General features: G+C 44.5%; 1 protein-coding gene across 19 annotated transcripts in view; it reads right to left on the reverse strand.

Annotated features, from left to right (window-relative positions):
* The window catches only part of rims1b (regulating synaptic membrane exocytosis 1b), a 137,092-nt gene that overhangs the window by 18,811 nt on the left and 98,951 nt on the right, over positions 1-19,330 (reverse strand). For 12 of the 19 annotated variants that reach the window (XM_056254351.1, XM_056254355.1, XM_056254350.1 and 9 more), the window contains 9 exons: positions 13,611-13,724; positions 13,077-13,139; positions 12,650-12,727; positions 10,731-10,850; positions 10,297-10,386; positions 8,530-8,613; positions 8,211-8,324; positions 6,932-7,038; positions 6,631-6,669 (listed from right to left, as the gene is read on the reverse strand). In XM_056254351.1, the coding sequence (XP_056110326.1) occupies positions 6,631-6,669; positions 6,932-7,038; positions 8,211-8,324; positions 8,530-8,613; positions 10,297-10,386; positions 10,731-10,850; positions 12,650-12,727; positions 13,077-13,139; positions 13,611-13,724 (809 nt within the window). The remainder of the gene's footprint in view (positions 1-6,630; positions 6,670-6,931; positions 7,039-8,210; positions 8,325-8,529; positions 8,614-10,296; positions 10,387-10,730; positions 10,851-12,649; positions 12,728-13,076; positions 13,140-13,610; positions 13,725-19,330) is intronic. The other 7 variants (XM_056254361.1, XM_056254352.1, XM_056254356.1 and 4 more) reach the window with 6 other exon arrangements.

Raw genomic sequence — 19,330 nt, forward strand, 5'->3', positions numbered from 1 at the left:
ACATGGCATATATAGCATTATAATGAGAACAGGATTGTAATGGAATGTTCTAAATTCTCTGTGCTTTAGTTGCCCGTGTATCAGCATGCTGTTAAGGGAAGCGCGCATCCAGAGTTTCCCTTTCAAACCATAGACTGTAAAAAACTAGCAAGTTCACATGCACATTTGTGTCCTTTTGTGCAGATGCAAGTTGTGATGTTATGTTTATGTTATGTATCTAGGATATCTGATTATTAATCTCATTGGATGTGTCATAGAACGGGCTTCAGTTTACTGAATATCATTTACTCTTCAGCCTTACCTCAAGCAGCTATTCTTTTTAGATGTTTCTTTTTCGATAATCATAATCTAGTTGTTTTATTTTTTTCTAGTCATACGTTCATGGTTTCATACACATGTTTTCATGTCATATTTTTATTTGTCAACATTAATTTTCGTAATAGTCTTAAAATATTTTCATTTTCATGACGGACACGCCCCGCCCCACGAGTATTTTGAGACCTGTCAATGATCAAAATGAGAAATTGACAAAATGCCCATCCCTAATGTAAACATGAACCACATGCTACACAGAACGTCTCGGTTACATATATAACCCTCGTTCCCTGAGTAGGGAACGGAGACGTACGTCGAATGACGACGAAATGGGGGTTTCGCTTAGAAGCTTATCACCTTCGAGTATTAAAAAAAGAGCCAATGGCAAAGAAATGCCATGGGTCTGCGGAATTTGCATAGCGTAGCTCCACACCACCTCGTGGGTATATAAGGAAGAATCCTGGCAGAATGCAGACATGTTTCCCTACTGAGGAGACAAGACTGAATTCGGCATTCCAGCGGAACAGCGGAGGTGGCAGGAAGAAGTAACGTCTCCGTTCCCTGCTCAGGGAACGAGGGTTACATACGTAACCGAGACGTTCCCTTTCGTAGTCACTTAGAGTTACGTCGAATGACGACGAAATGGGGGTACCAGTCTAATCACGCCACCTCTCGACTGTCTTACAGTGCGAGTGTGAGCTCCCTGTCATGAGACTGGCACGGACGAAGGACTCCAACTTAACACAGGAATACCAAGGTACACTAGGAAGCATATCTCAGTAGAGATAAGCAACCATGTCCGCCCGAAGGGAGGTCTTAGGAATGACCCGAGAGGGGGTAGCATACGGAAGAACACTGTGTTCAGTGTCCAGCCCGTAGGGTGGAATCTTTCAACTCCAGGAGTGGCAAGGTGGTTTGCCGAGGGAAAGACACATGCTCAAGGAGGCTTACAATGGAAATACACACGTGGGGGTCACCCAGCGGAGGAACCATGCACATGGAGGCACCTAGCCAACTGCGAAAGCTGCCGGGGGCATAATCTTGGCGTTGACGTCAACAGTGCGGGAGGAACTCAGGGCTTCTCGGGGAAACTCACCTGAGGAGAATATCGCACGTATCCAGTCCGTGGAGTGGAATGGCGAGCAAGCGAAGACACCTGAGCGGATCCTAGTACTGGCTAGTTGAAGCGAGTACACGAGAGGACACTGGCTCCACTCAGAGATTATAGAATCTCGCGAATGTGTTAGGTGTCGCCCAGCCTGCAGCTCTGCAGATGTCTGTTAGCGAGGTGCCATGCGCTAAAGCCCAAGAGGAAGCCACACTCCAGGTGGAGTGGGCTTTCACACCAAGGGGGCACGGTCGACCTTGCTGCTGGTATGCCAAAGCAATGGCGTCCACTATCCAGTTAGACAACCTCTGCTTGGAGAGAGCCTTTCCCTTCAGCTTCCCACCATGACAGACAAAGAGCTGGTCTGAGATCCTGAAACACTGCGTCCTATCTACGTAGGCACGGAGAGCACGTACTGGACAGAGCAGTGCCAAGGCTGGGTCTGCCTCCTCCGAGGGCAGCGCTTGCAGGTTCACTACCTGGTCCCGAAAGGGAGTGGTAGGAACCTTGGGCACATATCCAGGCCGGGGTCTCAGGATCACGTGAGAGTTAGCCGGCCCGAATTCCAGGCACGCTTCGTTAACGGAAAATGCTTGATGGAGGCCAATGCAACCAGGAGCGCTGTCTTCATCGACAGGAACTTAAGCTCCACTGATTGCAAGGGCTCGAAGGGAGCACTCCGCAGGGCAGTTAAAACCACTGAGAGGTCCCAAGAGGGTACAAGAGGAGGATGAGGAGGATTCAGTCTCCTCGCTCCTCTCAGGAACCTGATGACCAGGTCATGCTTCCAATGGACTTACCCTCAACTGCAACATGATGTGTGGTGATAGCGGCAACATAAACTTTCAGGGTGGAGGGAGACAGCCTTCGCTCCAACCCTTCTTGCAGGAAGGAAAGCACGACACTGATCAGGCATATCGTGAGGTCTTCTCGTTGAGAGTAGCACCAGTTGACGAAGAGGTTCCACTTCAACGCATAGGCATGTCTCGTGGACGATGCTCTAGTGGAAGTGATGGTAGCCACCACCGCTGGTGGTAGGGTACTCAAACCTGACTTGTCCTGTCCAGGAGCCACACGTGGAGGTTCCAAGATCGGGACGAGGGTGCCATAGTGTGCCCCGTCTCTGAGAAAGGGTCCTTCCTCAGAGGGATTGGCCAGGCAGGTGCTGTTGCGAGGAGTACAAGTTCGGAGAAACAGGTCCGGCTGGGCCAAAGAGGCGCAACCAACATGACCTACTCTTCGTCCTCCCTGATCTTGCACAGGGTCTGTGCAAGGCGGCTCACTGGGTGAAACGCATACTTGCGGAGGCCCCGCGGCTAGCTGTGCGCCAATGAGTCCGTGCCGAGCGTGCCCTCGGTCAGGGAGAAAAACAGGTCGCAGTGGGACGAGTCGTGGGAGGCAAACAGGTCTACCTGTGCGTCCCCGAACTGATCCCAAATCAGCTGAACCGACTGGGGATGGAGTCACCATTCTCCAGGAAGAGGCTGAGACGTGAAAGCTCTAAGGCTCCACAATTCAGGGATTCCGGAATATAATGGCTCGAAGCGACCTCAGATGATTCTGACTCCATAAGAGGAGGTGGCGGGCGAGTTGCGATATACGGCAGGAGCGTAGACCACCTTGTCGGTATATGTACGCCACTGTCGCGGTATTGCCTGATCGGACTAGTACGTGCTGGTTCTTGAGCAATGCATGGAAGTGGTGCAGAGCCAATCGTACTGCCAGCAACTTGAGGCAATTGACATGCAGAAAGCGCTGGGGTCCTGTCCAGGAGCCCTTGGCAGCATGTCCATTGCACATGGCACCCCAACCTGTGGTGGAGGCATCTGTTGAGACAACAACCAACATGCCTGGAAACTCGATCTAGGGGCACACCGGCCTGTAGGATGCTGAGGTTCGACCATGGGGAGAAGGTTTGATGGCAGGTCGGAGTAACTGGTACTCAGAGTGTGCCCTGTTGCCATGCCCACCTCGGGACTCGATCGCGAAGCAAGTGCTGAAACTGTCTCATATGAAGCAACCCGAGCTGTGTGGCTGCCGCTGCGGATGCCATATGCCCCAGGAGCCTCTGAAAAAGTTTCAGTGAAACCGCACTCTTGCTCTGGATCTGATGCAAGCAAGTCAGCAGTGACTGGGCGCGCTCGCTCGTAAGCTGCGCGGACATGGCGACCTAGTCGATTTCCATACCGAGAAAAGAGATCCTCTGCACGGGGCAAAGTTTGCTCTTCTCCCAGTTGAGCCAAAGGCCTAGGTGCCAGATCACTAGGTCCCTGTGTTCGCAAACCTGGTCTCGAGAGTGAGCCAGGATTAGCCAGTCATCGAGATAGTTCAGGACGCGAACCCTGTGTAGCTGAAGCAGCACAAGGGCTGCCTCGACGACCTTCGTAAAGACGCGAGGAGACAGGGCTAGCCCGAAGGGGAGAACCGCGTACTGATATGCCTTCCCCTTGAAAGCAACCCGAAGAAACGCTCTGTGTCGAGGAAGAATGGAGACATGAAAGTAGGCGTCCTTCAGGTCGATCGCTGTAAACCAATCCTGTGGTTGAACACATTCGAAAATGCATTTGGCCATGAGCATTTTGGCCGGAAGCCTGTGAAGGGATTGGTTCAAAACGCGCAGATCCAGGATTGGCCGTAACCCACCGGATTTCTTCGGTACAATGAAGTAGGGGCTGTGGAACCCGAACTTCATTTCGGATGGAGGGACAATCTCGACCACACCTTTCGCCAACAAGGTTGCGACTTCTGCACGCATGACAGGGGCATTGCGACCGACCGAGCGGGACAGGTTGGGAAGCTGAAGCCAGGCCCAAGTGGCAAAGGGGCGCCCTCGCCGGTGAACAGACTGAGTAAACTGTGCCGGCGGCTGGGTGGAGGCAGCAGCTGGCCGCCGGGGCAGTATGTGCTTAATAGCCTCAGTCTGTCTCTGGGCGGCCGAGAACTTTTAGGCGAAGTCCTCGACCGCGCCGCCGAAAAGGCCTGCCTGGGATATAGGGGAGTCGAGGAGATGTGTCCGCTCGGTATCCCGCATATCGGCCAGGTTAAGCCACAGGTGTCTTTCCTGGACCACAGCTGTGGACATCACCTGACCAAGGGAGCGTGCGGTCACCTTCGTCGCTCGGAGAGCAAGGTTGGTGGCGGTGCGCAGCTCATCAAAGAGCTCTTGGTCAGCTCTGCCCTCGTGCGTGTCCTAGAGCATCATGGCCTGGTAGACCTGGAGGATGGCCAAGGCATGCAGTGAGGCGGTGGGCTGCCCCGCAGCTCTGTAGGAACTCGCCACCAAGGTAGACGAAAACCTACAGGCTTTGGAGGGGTGCTTTGGGTCACCATGCCACATCAAAGCACTCTGTGGACACAGTTGCATCACAATAGAGCGTTCGACAGGGGGAACCCCAGTGTACCCTTTCACCGCGGCCTCATCAAGGGCAGAAAAAGCGGAGGAGGTCCCCGAGCGATCACAGGAAGACAACGGGGACTTCCAGGAGCTTGTGACCTCCTTATGCACTTCCGGGAAGAAAGGACCTGGGGGGGGGGGGGGGGGGGGGGGGGGGGAGTACCACGCTAACCCGATGCTCGCAGCGGCCCGGGAAAGCATAGCTGTTAGTTCCGGGTTGGACTCGGAAAATGCCGTGACTCCGGGGGGCGGCAGCACATCCGAATCCTCATCCACAGAAAATACCAGCTCGCCTTGTGATGCGGCGATCGACATCGCCTCATCATCTGGAGCACCGAATGAGACACGAGGCACATCCGAAGACGGCACCGCGGCTGCACTCGAGGTGCTCGCGGGTTGCTGCGCTGGTGAGGGGGGTGTGGCCCGAGGCAGTGTTCCACACCATAACCCTCAGATCACCCTGACCACCAGCCAAAGTGTCGCCTCTAGTGGAGGGGACAGATCGGGGTGTGGCAGAGGGGACTCTACCTTTAATAAGGTCACGGAGTATCGATCTTAGCGCAGAGATGTTCATGTTCCCGCAGTGAGAACATGACTCATCCACGAAAGCTGCCTTTGCATGTTCTAAGCCCAAACACGCAAGACAACGATCATGCCCATCAGATAATGAGACGGAACGACCGCACCCAGAAATACACGGGCGAAACATCTTGAAAAAGACGTGCCCGTGCAAGCTCTTTTGTGAAAGGACGCCAGCAGCCTGTGCTGAAGCGGCCAGGGAGAAACACACACGCTGGATGCAGACCCCTGCACAGATCAGCAGGCAGGAATGTGAAACTCGCTGGAAATCGCCATTGCACCAACACAGACTGGAGAGCTGCTCGTCTCAAAGGATACTCAATGACACTCAGAGAGAATTCAGGCTGTAGGAGTAAAGAGGACCTCTTGGCTGCGAAGCAAAAACATGTCTGCATTCTGCCAGCGTTCTTCCTTATATATCCACGAGGTGGGGCGGAGCTACGCTATGCAAATTCCGCAGACCCATGGCATTTCTTTGCCATTGGCTCGTTTTTTTAATACTCGAAGGTGATAGGCTTCTAAGCGAAACCCCTATTTCGTCGCCATTCGACGTACCTCGAAGTGACTACTCAGGGAACACAATAACACTTGCAGACAGAGGAGACTACAGCCTGAGAGAACTTGAAACCACAATCTAACACGAGACCAGAGCTCACAAGTTCATCCCGTGCGCTCACGACAGAAGACAAACACATGGAACATGAATGCCTGAACCCTGACACAGAACCGAAACCAAACAAGACCAAAGTGCTGGGATCCAAAAACCACGCTCCACACACAAATCAACTCATATGGATAGGAGAGCGAAAACAATGACGGAGTAGGAGTGTGACAGAACCCTGACAGATATCTATTAGTTATTTTTATGTTATTCTATTCACCTGGTGGTGTCTTGCCTTGAAGTGGTATCTGCATTTTGGAACAGTGGTTTCTAACTGGTACAAGCAGGTCATTACATGGTTTGGTTTCTAACTGGTACAAGCAGGTCATTAGATGGTTTGAAGCTAGTAAATCATCTTGACCAAGAACAAACCAGCTAAAGATGGTGAGTCTGTTTTTGGAACAAAGTGGCTGGTTGACCAGCAAATAACCTACTTGGAAGAGCTACAATGTTCCAAATATTGTGGGGTTTGAACAAGAAATATACAGCGGAGTAAAAACTAATATTGTTCAGTTCTTCAAGGCAAGCAAGTGATCAATTTTAGGGCAAAATGCAGAGAATGGAATGAGATACCTGAGTTAGGTTTCTCCTCAGGTTTATTGTTGACATGTTCTTCATGAAGATGGGGTTGAAGGCATGAGAAATGGCATGAGAAGAGACAGAAAGGAGTAAGGTAGAAAGATCAACATGCGTGATCTTGTGGAGCACATGAAAAAGGCTACGGACAGAGGAGTAATGAAATTATCTGGCATTTATAAAGGCATTGGGACAGATTCATGGGTTTGGGCTGTGATTTTGAATGGCAATAGCATTTCAGATTACTGCTGTCTGATTTTGTGAGTATTTAAAGGGAGAGAGAGAGTGTATTGCTTACCTTGCTCTATACTGCTGCTCTTTGCAGGGAGTTGTGGCAGTTGTCTGCCTCTGCGCCCTAATGACGGTGTCCCTGCTGGGGAATAATGTCCACCTCGTGGAAGTTCTCTGGAAAGAGAGATTTTTTGTAAAAAATACAGGAGAAAAAACATTTTATAATGTGATTTAAAGGTTACATTTCATTGTAACACACTATGTAGTTAGGGAGAAACAAGAAAACATTTGAAAGAGAAATTATTAACTTTTATTGTTAAAGGTGCACTTATAACTTTTTGTGTCAAATTGTTTTGCTTTAAAGGCTGGAATACATTACAAAACTTTTAAAATCTGAACATGTAAAAAAAAATCATCATCATCATATACTTTGTCGACTTTGAAAATGGTTTCAGTGAAAACAATCGGTACACTATGACAGAAGATTACACACTACGAGACTTTCAAATCGTTCCAAACTCAACAAACTCACACAGAAACATGTGCCTCGTTGCTAAGAGGTGCATGAAAAATGATAACAATATGTGTTCTAAAGTCATCTTAAAATATCAAACATGTTTCATAACTAGATGGAATCAGGGTCTGAAGTAAAAAAAAAAAAAAATGTGCATATCATACACTGCATGATTTTTTAAGAAATCCGTCAACTCTGACTGCCCAGTATCTGCAGACTGGTTATGACTTTCAGCAACTACTCTGTATTCCTACAGAGCCAATAAAATTGCAACGGTGATGGAAAAAAATATGAGATGGGATGAAAAAATATATTTTGCATTTCCAAAGTTTCTCATGAAGTTTTCCTTCATGTCCCTTTAGGGGCTCCGTATATTCCAGCCTTAACTTAAAATAATGTTCACTCGCATGAGATGACTTTTTTTTACTAAAAAAAGTTTTATTCAAAGAGTGGGATTGTGGTCATCACGCTATGAATACATGACCAGTGCACATATTATCTCCATAACCCCTCCCATTATTAAACACTTTTATTGTGTAAAATTTGTATTGTGTGTCACAAATACATCTGTGAATAGGGTATTTATACATTGACTATTTTTGTTGGTAGGTGTTCAAATCAAGTTCAAGTACACTGTTGTATCAGCCAACAAAACAAAATAACAAATAATCACCAAGTGAAACTTTGAGATTTAATGTTATCAGTTAAAAAAAAAAATTTATGGCGATAACATTTTTAAGAAACAGATTTTGTATTACTAAGACATCACAATAAACAGCAGTGCACAAACTAAAGCAGATAAATCAAGTTCTGAGGTGCTCCCAGCATGCACCTGTCAGCTCGCGGAGAGTTAGGGCAGGAACCCCCTAAGCTGGTCTGGCCAAAGGGCATGAGGGGAGGCTCTCTCCTCCTCCTGCTGCCCCTCAGGATAGAGGTGGGCTGGAGTCTAAACACAGCCACCGCAAAGAAGGTCAAGGGCAAAAAATAAAAATGTAATGAGATAATCAGACATGCAAAAAAAACAACTAAAAAACCATAAAGGGTAAACCAACTAAAAAAAAGGTAAAACTAGTGAAAAAGCTGAAATACATTCACACACACAAAAATATAAGTGATAAATATATGTTCAGAGGTTTATTATGAGATCTTACCTGTCACCATCAATGGTTTTCTTGTTAGCTATCTGAGAGCTTGGCCTATCCAAATTGCCAGAATGCCTTTGAGATGGAAAATGACTGATCCATAAAACAAACAGAGTGGAAAAAACAAAACAAAAGGAGGAATGTAATAGCTAAATGGAAAGGTATCATGGAGTTCAAGGCCAGGATGATGGATCTCTGATTTAACCAAAACAGTTAAAGGCTGAGATTGCAGAACAGACTCCTCAAGAACACTACCGTTTAAAAGTTTGGTGTCAGTAAGATTTTTAAATCGTTAGTCTGTTATCCTCACCAAATTGCATTTATTTAATAAAAAAAAAGGTAAAACAGTAATATTGTCAAATATTATTACAATTTCAAGTAACTTTAATTTAATACATTTAAAAATGTTATGGTAAAGCTGTGATTGTTAAGGTGAATTTTCAGCAACCATTAGTCCAGTCTTCATTGTCACATAATCCTTCAGAAATCATTCTAAAATGCTGATTTGGTGCTCAACAAAAATTACTCATATTATTATTATGTATCTGTCACACTACTAGAAGGATGAGGGCACACTGAATACAGTTAACAGACTTTATTTTAAACACTTGATGCAATATCCGATCCGAAGACACATGAACTGAGAGCGGACTCTAATAAACTTCCAACTTGAATGCAGAGAGGAGATACAAGGTCCGTATGCACCGAAGAACTCTGAGAATCAGACTGGAGAATCCTGAAGCACCGCCACACACAATGGCTGCTTGGAAATACCCACAGGAGAGTAGTTAGTGATAAACTTGAGTATACTTGCTGCAAGCACATGGGAATCCTGGAACCAGAGAAGCTTGAGGAAGCGGGTGAGTCACACGCGTCGATAGACGAGACCGGACAGAGATCAATGGAGAGACTGAAGCTTATGCTGCGTTCCAGGCAGGTTTTTGAGCACGTAAATCACGACTTCAAACCACGACTCACGACTTTGTAGCGTTCCAGGCCAGCCACGCCAAACTACCTGAGCACAATATACTTATTGTTTCATACACATAACATTGTTATACATAATCGTGTGTGTATTATTATCATTATAATTATTATATTATTATTAATTTGACTGCGTTATATTGTCCTAAAGTGTATTCTCACCGTGCACCGCCTGCAGAAACACTGCATCTGTAGGGGCTGCCATTGTTGTTTTGTATGGTTTCGCGGGCTATGTGACGTCAGAGCTCGTAACTGGGAGTACATCGATCTAGTACGAGTTCACGGGTGGGAAGTCATGGGTTTGACTGCCGTTCCAGTGCACTTTCACGGGTATAAGGTTGGAAAAACACGGGTTACAGGTTGCCTGGAACGCGGCATTAAATCCTGTGTGCAGCGTGGTGAGTTCATGATGCAGTGCAGGTGGTGAGTAATCAGTATTCAGGGGATGATGAGCGTGACCAGGTGTGCTGAGTTGATGCTGGCTGGGGTGTGTCGCTAGGTGTATTCAGTCCAGGGAGATGCATGATGGGAAATGAAGTCTGTAATCACCCAGGGAGTGCGTGGCTAATCGTGACAGTATCAATGTAAAAGCCTTCATTGTCACTTTCGATTAATTTAATGTGTTCTTGCTGAATAAAAATATTAATAAAACAATAATAATAACAATAATAATAAAATCTTACTGACCCCAAGCTTTTAAAAAGTTACACAGACACTATGTCCTGGCACAGTTTGTTTGTGAGTAAGAATAGTATACTCGTAGGCACTGGATTCCCCTTTGTTTTCACATACCTTTCTCTTTCAAGTGAGTGGAAGTTTGACTCTGGTCTTAAACAAGTCGTGCTGGCACTTCTTACTCTGTCTAATGAAGGCTGAAGATCACTGCACAGAAAAAAAAGAAAGAAAGAAAGAAAGAAAGAAAGAAAGAAAGAAAGAAAGAAAGAAAGAAAGAAAGAAAGAAAGAAAGAAAGAAAGAAAGAAAGAAAGAAAGAAAGAAAGAAAGAAAGAAAGAAAGAAAGAAAGAAAAAGAAAAAAGAAAAAAAAAGAATTAGTATCATACAGAAAAGCCATACGACTAGTTGCTTGCCATTATTTCTCAGGCATAAATACTGAAATATTTTCCTGTACCACACACACAATAAAAATGTCTCATTACTACCCCTCACTACCTATTGATAGTACAGTTATCTTGTTTGGATTTAGTCAGCTGAGCACTATTTCCTTACCCAGAGCTGACCTCATCTGTGAACCTGAGAACACGCTGTGGAATGGCACTAAGAGGGATAACTCCATCCCTCTCTGTTCGCCGTGGCGGTTTGTTCTTTAAGCATGCAGGGAGGGTAGAGCTTAGCATGGGAAGAAATAAAGAAATAAACAAAAGCATGCATAACAGCCACAAAAAGAAAGTAAAAAATCTACGAAACTGAAGTAAAAGAAGAGAGGGGCTTGGTGGCTTTTTGTATGCGAACATCACAAGAAGGGAAATTACTGATGCTCTTAGTTTAATATACACTATATGGTCAGAAGTATTGGAACACACCTCTTAATTATCAGACCCAGTATCAAGCACCTAGACATGCAGTCAACATTTACAAACATTTGTGGAAAAAAATGGTCGTTCTGAAGAGCTCAAGCATTGTTCACCTGTGATAGGATGCCACGTTTGCAGTCAGTTTGTGAAATTTCATCTCTGCTAGATATTTCACAGTCAACTGAAAGTGGTAGGCTATTATTCAAAAGTGGAAGCTATAGGAACTGCAGCCACTATGTGGAAAACCACGTAAAGTCACAGAGCGGTGTCACCGAGTGCTGAGCCGCATGGTGTGTAAAAGTCGCCAACGCTCTGCTGATTCCATAGCCGAAGTGTTCCAAACTTTCACTGGCATTAATATTAGCACAAAAAGTGTATGGCAGGAGCTTCGTGGAATTGGTTTCCATGGCCGAGCAGCTACATGCAAGCCTCACATCACCAAGTTTAATGCCAAGTGTTGGATGGAGTGGTGCAGGAGTATGCTACTTGCCTGACTGCCAACTGTTAAATGTAGTGGAGGAGGGAAAATGGTACAGGGCTGTTTTTCAGGGGTTGGCCCCTTTCTTCTAGTGAAGGGAAATCTTAATTTTTCAGCATACTAAGACATTTTGGACAATGGCATGTTTCCAACTTTGTGGGAACAGTTTGGGGAAAGCCCTTTTCTATTCCAGCATGGCTGTGCCCTAGTGCACAATGCAAGGTCCATGGTTGGATGAGTTTGTTGAGGAAGAACTTAATTGGCCCACACAGAGCCTTGACCTCAATCCCATCAAACACCTTTGGGATGAACTGGAATGGATATTGCGAGCCCAGTATTCTTGTCCAACACCTGACCTCACAAATGCTCTACCGGATGAATGGGTAAAAATTCCCACAAGAACACTCTCCAAATCTTGTGGAATGCCTTCCCAGAAGACTGGAAGCTATTACAGCTCCATATTACTGTCTGTATTTAGAAAGTGATGTCATTACAGCCCCTGTTGGTGTAATGGTCAGGTGTCCCATTACTTTTGTCCATATAGTGTATGACCTATCGGTGAAATGGGGTTGTCAACTTCAGTGTACAATGTTATATTTATATTTGGGTCATGATATGAAAATATTGTAATTCGTAAAATATTGTGATTCTTTGTCTTTAGTCAATTTAAAATTATGATTTATTGCGTCTTCTGCTCACTTGATTCTCATTAATCTTCACTGGTCTTTGGACTTTACCTAAAAATATATAGATAACTCATTCTGATTTTGAATTCAGATTGAAAAGTAATAACTTCGTATGCGTTTGCAAACCAAAAGATTGCCCTGAATGGTAGTTAATCTGCCTTTTCCCCTTAAAATCTTTCAACAAAGACAATTAATAATATACATACAGTTACTTTTAAAGGAAAACATTGTTAACTACAGTACAGAGTTGAAAGGTTGTATGAGACACCCTTGAGAGTACAGCACAATGAAAGGGATGAAGAACAATGTATGTAATGACTAAAACAGCACACAAATCACACTAAGCAGAGGTACATTTTGCATTATCACAAGGGTCTGGAAAGCTTCAATAACAGAATTGGAATATGATCAAGCACAACATTGATACTCGGTTAGTTTCAACCAGCTTACCTGTAAATATCTTTATGTATACCATTCACTAACAATGGCATCTTTGGGGGAAGTGTGTTACAGTGCCTAGCTAATTTCCTAATTTAATTAGCACAAACAAGCAGGCATCAAAAAGAGCAAAAAAATTATGAAAATTATTACTCAAGCAAACACACAAAAATGTTTACATTTTTTAACATGGCAGGCATAGAAAAAAATTCTTAAAAGTAAAAGGAACTCAAAGATACTTGAATGAGGCACATAATAAATAAGTATTGCAGTAAATCCTCATTTGGTTGATTATGTCTTTGTCAAATGATTTGTATGCTCTAAAATTGTCAAGAAATAAGTATCAAAAGGAACATAGAAATGCAAGGGATTCTAAGATACAGGTAACTCAGGGTGGCAGCTTACAGTGAGGGTTTGATTCACAGCTCTGGATTTTTACCTGTTTGTATGCAGGCACTCAGCACTCCCACCTCGGATTGATCTGTGCACCTCCAGGACCTCGCTTAGGTTGCCATGGTGATGGTGAAACATTGACAATTTGACAACCAAACATAAAAGAAAAGAGGATGGTGAGGAAAAAAGAAAAGAAAAAAAGAAAATGTGTAGAAAATAATAGACATGTATTTAGCAATATTTGTACTATTATTAATGGGAATGAACTAAAAACTATGGCTGTTAGTCATTTTAGTAGTATTAGTATTTAGTAAAGTAATAGCATAAAACATTTTGTTGACAATATGAAAATCAAGTCAAACTCCGTTTCTAAAACATCAAATGTTCTTGATGCTACTTATCATTAATAGTAAAAAGATCCAGGTGTGAATACAATTATGCAGTTCAATATAGCTAAAGCATTCAAATAATAAAACGGCACAAATCAATGTAGAGAGCTGAGTTACAATGTTTTCCACAAACACACACACACACATTTTTATATATGTATTTGGAGCATTAAGCACTAAAATAGCGATACCTGTCCTCTGAATATTCATAGTCCGAATCTCCGGAGCGATGTTCCTGGTGGGAGTCATGGTAACGAGAGGGAGAGCAGGAATGATGATGGTTTTTGTGGATCTCATCCAGACTCCTGATGAGAGGATGAAGGGTGATGAGTTGTACAGCACACATAAATCATCCTCTATAGGGCAAGACACTTTACACAGCTATATCACCTCCAGCATAATATTCTTACAATATAATATTAAAGAAAGCAAGTATGAACGGTGCATGAATCTGTCTGTATAAAAACACTGAACACTGTAAAAAGGTTTTCATTACTACAACATTTGTTTCCAACCATTTTATTCAACATAATTATTTAATTATAAAATATAATAATTGATAAATAATACAGGTATGCTTTACAGTGATAACAGGAAAACAATGATTCAATGATGCAAACTAAATTCAATTCTGCTGTAAAGCAGCTCTAAAAAGATAATAGTAAACAGTCATTATTCAGTTAAAATCAGTTCAGTGTTGTTTCATTTCGGTTCAGTAACAGTGTAAAGTACATCAATTATGAAATGAGTTGAATTCAGCTATATAAAGCAGCTCTGCAGAAAACATCTAGATTACGACTGTAACCTCTGTTCCCTGAGAACAGGGAACGAGACACTGCGTCGATTGACGCTTTGGGGAACCCCTCAGGTGTGAAAGGTGTCTGAAATCACTATCAAATCACGGCAATCATATTGACCAGCGACAGCCCGTGAATCATTAGCGTGAATGATTAACGTTTGACCTGGAAGTATAAAAGGGCGCCTTGCAAACATGACAATTCGTCTGAAGGGACTGTTTGGTAGGCAGGCCCCGAGGCATGGCGAAAGACGCAGTGTCTCGTTCCCTGTCCTCAGGGAACAGAGGTTACAGTCGTAACCTAGACGTTCCCTTTCGAAAGGGAACTTGCACTGCGTCGATTGACGCTTTGGGGAACGATATACCAACGCCACCATGCTAAGGGGATTGCATGCCATTTGGCAGTGACAACTGTCAGAACCAGCAACTTCAAATGAAATGCAAGAACCACTCACCCTCAGGTAACATTGGGCTGTCAGTGACAGCATTCCCTACGGTCATAGCCCAAGCTATATGCTTCACAGGAAAACCTCCATACACTTTGTTTGATGAGAGGCCTACCCGGGCCTGCTCAAGGGCCTAGGACCACAGCTTCAAATTAGAAGGGGTCCCTTCTAGGGAATGTGGCTAGGGAACCCGAAGGAACCCCAGCCAGTCACTATTTAGGGGAACGTACCACCCGAAATGCCACCAGGACGGCCTGATCTGGTGTCACTTACATTGGACACTTCAGTCTGGCCACTTCCTGTCTGTCCGAAGGCAGAGCCTCAGGACACGTGCCTTTAGGTAAGGCATCCAACCAGAGGGACTGCGAAGCTGGCAGTGAACCACTCTGCCCGGATCTCAGAGACGAGGTATTCCGGAGAGAATGACTCAGCATAGTGGTTACAACCCTTGCTAGCGAGGGGAGTTTCTCTGCTCGATCCACGGATCTACCCAGCGCTTATGTTTCAAAGCACTGAGGAGGCCTGAGAAAGCCTAAGGACTGATCTAACTGGGAGGCTTCACAAGATGCCTATGACCATCTGACCAGACCAAGGAGGCTGAGTACTCAAAGTGACCCTCAGTAAGGGGAGCACATGGCCTGCCTGGTAGGCAAACCAGGCTGTAGGCTAGATAGAGGTTCCAGGAGGGAACCAGTAGGAGAAAGGTAACACTTTAGTCGTGCTAGGGCGAAAGCTTGCCTTCAGAAGCTGCCTGCTAAGGCCAGCTGAACTGATAGCAAAGCTGCCACAGTTGCCAGAACCCAGTATTACTGGGAAATCCACTCATAGGGAGGACTGGTGAAGCCTACTACCTGATAGCCAGTCAGGCTAGCTGTCCTGTTGCCCGTACTTGGTAACCCGCCTTCTGGGAGGACTGGTGCGGTCAATGGTCTGACCCGGTTTGGAGAGGACGCTGGCGCACGTTTGGCTGCCGCTTCTCCTGCCGTATTTTAGTTGTTTATTTTGGTTTTACTTTTTATTTTACTCTTATTTTAATTCTCCTAAATCATTTTAACTTCTCTGAGTTTTAACTTGCTGCTGAATTTGCACACACTTACCTTGTCTGAACCAGCGTTTTTAAAGCGTCTCCCCTGGTCTCTCTGCTGCTGGTCTCATCTTTTGCCGTGTTTCTCCTGCACTGTCCCTGCTGCCTGCCTACTGTTTGCGGCTGTCTCCGTGTGAGATCAGACGGATCCCTGGTGTTGTGTCAAATTCTGTGTGTGTAATGGCTGTATAACAACTTTGAACGTCATCATGCGACTTTACTTAATCACCTGGATTTATTGCCGTCTTTATTATATCAGGAACCAGCGTTAAGCAGTGGACTGAACTTCTGGACATCACCATGCTGAGGTACTCTTTATCTGAACTTTTATCCCTGGATCACCATGGCCGTCCAAATATCACCGTTATACAATCTCTGCGTTCCTTGCACCTCCTCCGCCGGCCTAGTTACATTTATAGAGGCTCTCGTCAGAGTCGTTCTGCTGCCGGTGCTGGAGTTACTGCGTTTTGGTCGAACAGCAGGCGCACGCTGCGTTGTACTTCTGTACTCCGTGGAATTTGTCATGGAAATCTACGCAATCCAGAGGCTCTCTCTCAAAAGTTTGTGGTGAATGTGTTCTGCAGCACTATGCGAATTGCTCACTTTAACACGAGGTCAATAAACAATAAAACGGCACTTATCACTGATACTATTCTCCATAAAAAAATCGACAATCTTTGTCTCAGTGAAACATTGCACAAAGACAATGACTATCTTAATCTGAATATGTGTGTCTCGTCTGGATATAAATACATCGACGTGCCTCGAGCATCTGGTAAAGGTGGTGGCCTGGCTGTAATATTTGGACCTATTTTATCAGTTAATGTTATTGATGCTCCTAGTGTTTCATCATTTGAATGTCTGGTTTTTAAAATCAATGGTGTTTCACCTGTTCTTGTGCTGCTCATGTATCGAAACCTACCAAAACCAAATCCTGTATTTTACCGAGTTTACCGAGTTTTTGACATTTCTTAGTCCACTCTGTCCTGCTATGGTGTTGACTGGTGATATAAATTTTCATATTGATAATCCTAATTGTGTTAATACTGTTACCTTTTTGGACATTTTGGATGGTTTTGATTTTACACAGCATGTTGCTTTCCCGACCCATAGGTTGGGCCATATATTGCATGTGGTTTGCTCTGCTGGTGTTGGCATTCAATCTATGGATGGTATTGACAAGAGTATAAGTGCCCATAGACTTATTACTTTTAACATGAATGTTATGTCTTCACAATCCATTTCTAAACGCATTATTACATTTCGAAATATCAAGCATATGGACTCTCTTTTCGACTTCTCTCTCTGGGCTTCCAATTATTAACTCTGTTGAGCACTATAATTCCATGCTATCTGCACTTCTGGACGAGTTTGCACCTGTGCGAGAACGGGTTGTTACATTTAGGAAACCCTGTCCATGATATACTCCGGAGTTACGTTTAATGAAAGCTGCTGTTTGCTAACAGTTTGCTTACCATTCTGCTCTGAATACTGCACGTAAGAACTATTATTCAAGCATTATTGGAAATGCTGCAACCAATTCTAAATCTTTATTTAAGACTGTTGACAATCTTCTCAAACCAAAAAAGGCCATTGTTCATTCCTCTGTTGACCAGTGTAATAAGTCACTATTTTCTTCACTATTTCATTGGAAAGATCGAGGGCTTATACAGCTCTTTAATCTCTATCACCCCAGTTGAGCTAGTTGATATTCAGCCTTTAAATCCTCCGACCACTACCTTTTCGAACTTTGATATGGTTGGAGTCGATTTTTTTATAAGTACAGTTAATTCCATGAATTCAACTACCAGTATTTTAGATCCGGTTCCCTGCTCAGTTATTATGAACTGCCTTGCATCAACCTGCCCTCATATGACTTTGATTGTGAATTTATCATTGAGTTCTGGAAATATTCCTCCAGAATTAAATCTGCACCAGTCCCTAAGAAGCCTGGTTGTGATGTTTCTGATTTGTCCCATTACAGGCCAATTTCTAACCTTCCATTCTTGGCTAGTTCTAGAGCCTGTTGTGGCTATTCCAATAAATCATCACCTATCACTGAACAGTCTTTTTGAATCTTTTCAATCTGGGTTTAGAAAAGGCTATAGTACTGAGACAGCTCTAGTGAGGGTTGTAAATGATTTACTTATTGCGGCAATTTCAGGTGCATGCAGTATTTTGGTCTTATTAGACCTCAGTGCTGCTTTTGATACTATATGTCACTCTCTTCTACTAGATAGGCTGGAAAATTGGCTGGGTGTTTCTGGAGCAGTATTCAGTTGGTTTCGGTCTTATTTAACGAATCGTGCCCAGTTTGTAAGCTTGGGTAAATACAAATCTGACACTGTGCCTGTTCGACAGGGAGTTCCTCAGGGTTCAGTGTTGGGTCCAATTTTATTTAACATCTACATGCTTTCACTTGGGCAGATCATCAGGAAACATGGTCTTGCGTATCACTGATACGCGGATGATACGCAGATTTACATCACCACTAGTCCTGATGTTCATTGCTCATTAACAGCTTTGTGTAGTTGTCTAGCAGAGATCAGTTTCTGGATGCAGAATAACTTCCTGAAGCTGAACGGCTCCAAAACTGAATTGGTACAGTGGTACAGATTGGTACAGTGGCGACTACTCGTAGGCCGAGCAGATTAGTTTGATTGTTGATTCCAGCATGGTAATTCCAACTTCACAAGTGCGGAATCTTGGTGTCATTTTGGAATGTGCTTCCTCCTACCATCAGAAATGCAACAACACTGGGACACTTTAAAAAGCTGATTAAGACACATTTATTTAAGGCTGTTTTTCTTTAATTGTTGTATTGCCCTTGTTGTTTCTGTTTATTTTAATGTAGCGCTTTGGGTTTAAGAAAAGCGCATTACAAATAAAATGTATTATTATTAATTATTATTATTACTACCTGTGTCAGTTCCCGAGCTGCCTGCTATGGCCAGCTGCCCAGTCCTGGGGCTCGGTACTAGGACGGCCTGAAAGTATCTTAGGTAAGAAAACTGACTGCCATGGACAGTAAGGTTGGGGACTGAGCTACATGGTGGCCTGACAAGGCCAACTGTCTGACAGTGGTCAATCCTATCTGGCTGGGGTATAGGCCCTATCCTATATAGGCCTGGTTGGGCCTACTAGCTGATAGCCAGTCTATTCTGCTACAAGCATATACCGTTGGGAACCATACTACTACCAACACAAATATTGAGGCTACCCACGGGAGGCCTAAATAAGGCTAGCTAACTGGTCGCAGCTATAATGTATGCCCCATAACATTAGGACTCCCTTCCGAGGAGGCCTGTTTAAGGCCACCTCGGAATGCATGAGGCCTGTTTAAGGCCTTCTACCCATCAGTGAGTCTACTGCCCGAACCATTAAGGCCAACCACATGAGTTAAGCTGGCTGCTGAGGCCTACTACCTAACCGTGCAGCCTTCGTTGGCAGATAAGCTGTTTACACAGAGCCTACAGCATCCTGGTGCCTAAACACATTGCACATGGCAGTGTACTCAGCAAGAGCCCAACACCCTTTAAGCAAGGGGAGTACAACATACACCACTCTGCCTCAGTGGAGGCCCCA

The sequence above is a fragment of the Rhinichthys klamathensis genome, unplaced genomic scaffold, assembly GCF_029890125.1.
Source record: "Rhinichthys klamathensis goyatoka isolate OS25496 unplaced genomic scaffold, OSU_Roscu_1.1 h1tg000111l_1, whole genome shotgun sequence".
In the NCBI taxonomy this organism is placed as follows: domain Eukaryota; kingdom Metazoa; phylum Chordata; class Actinopteri; order Cypriniformes; family Leuciscidae; genus Rhinichthys; species Rhinichthys klamathensis.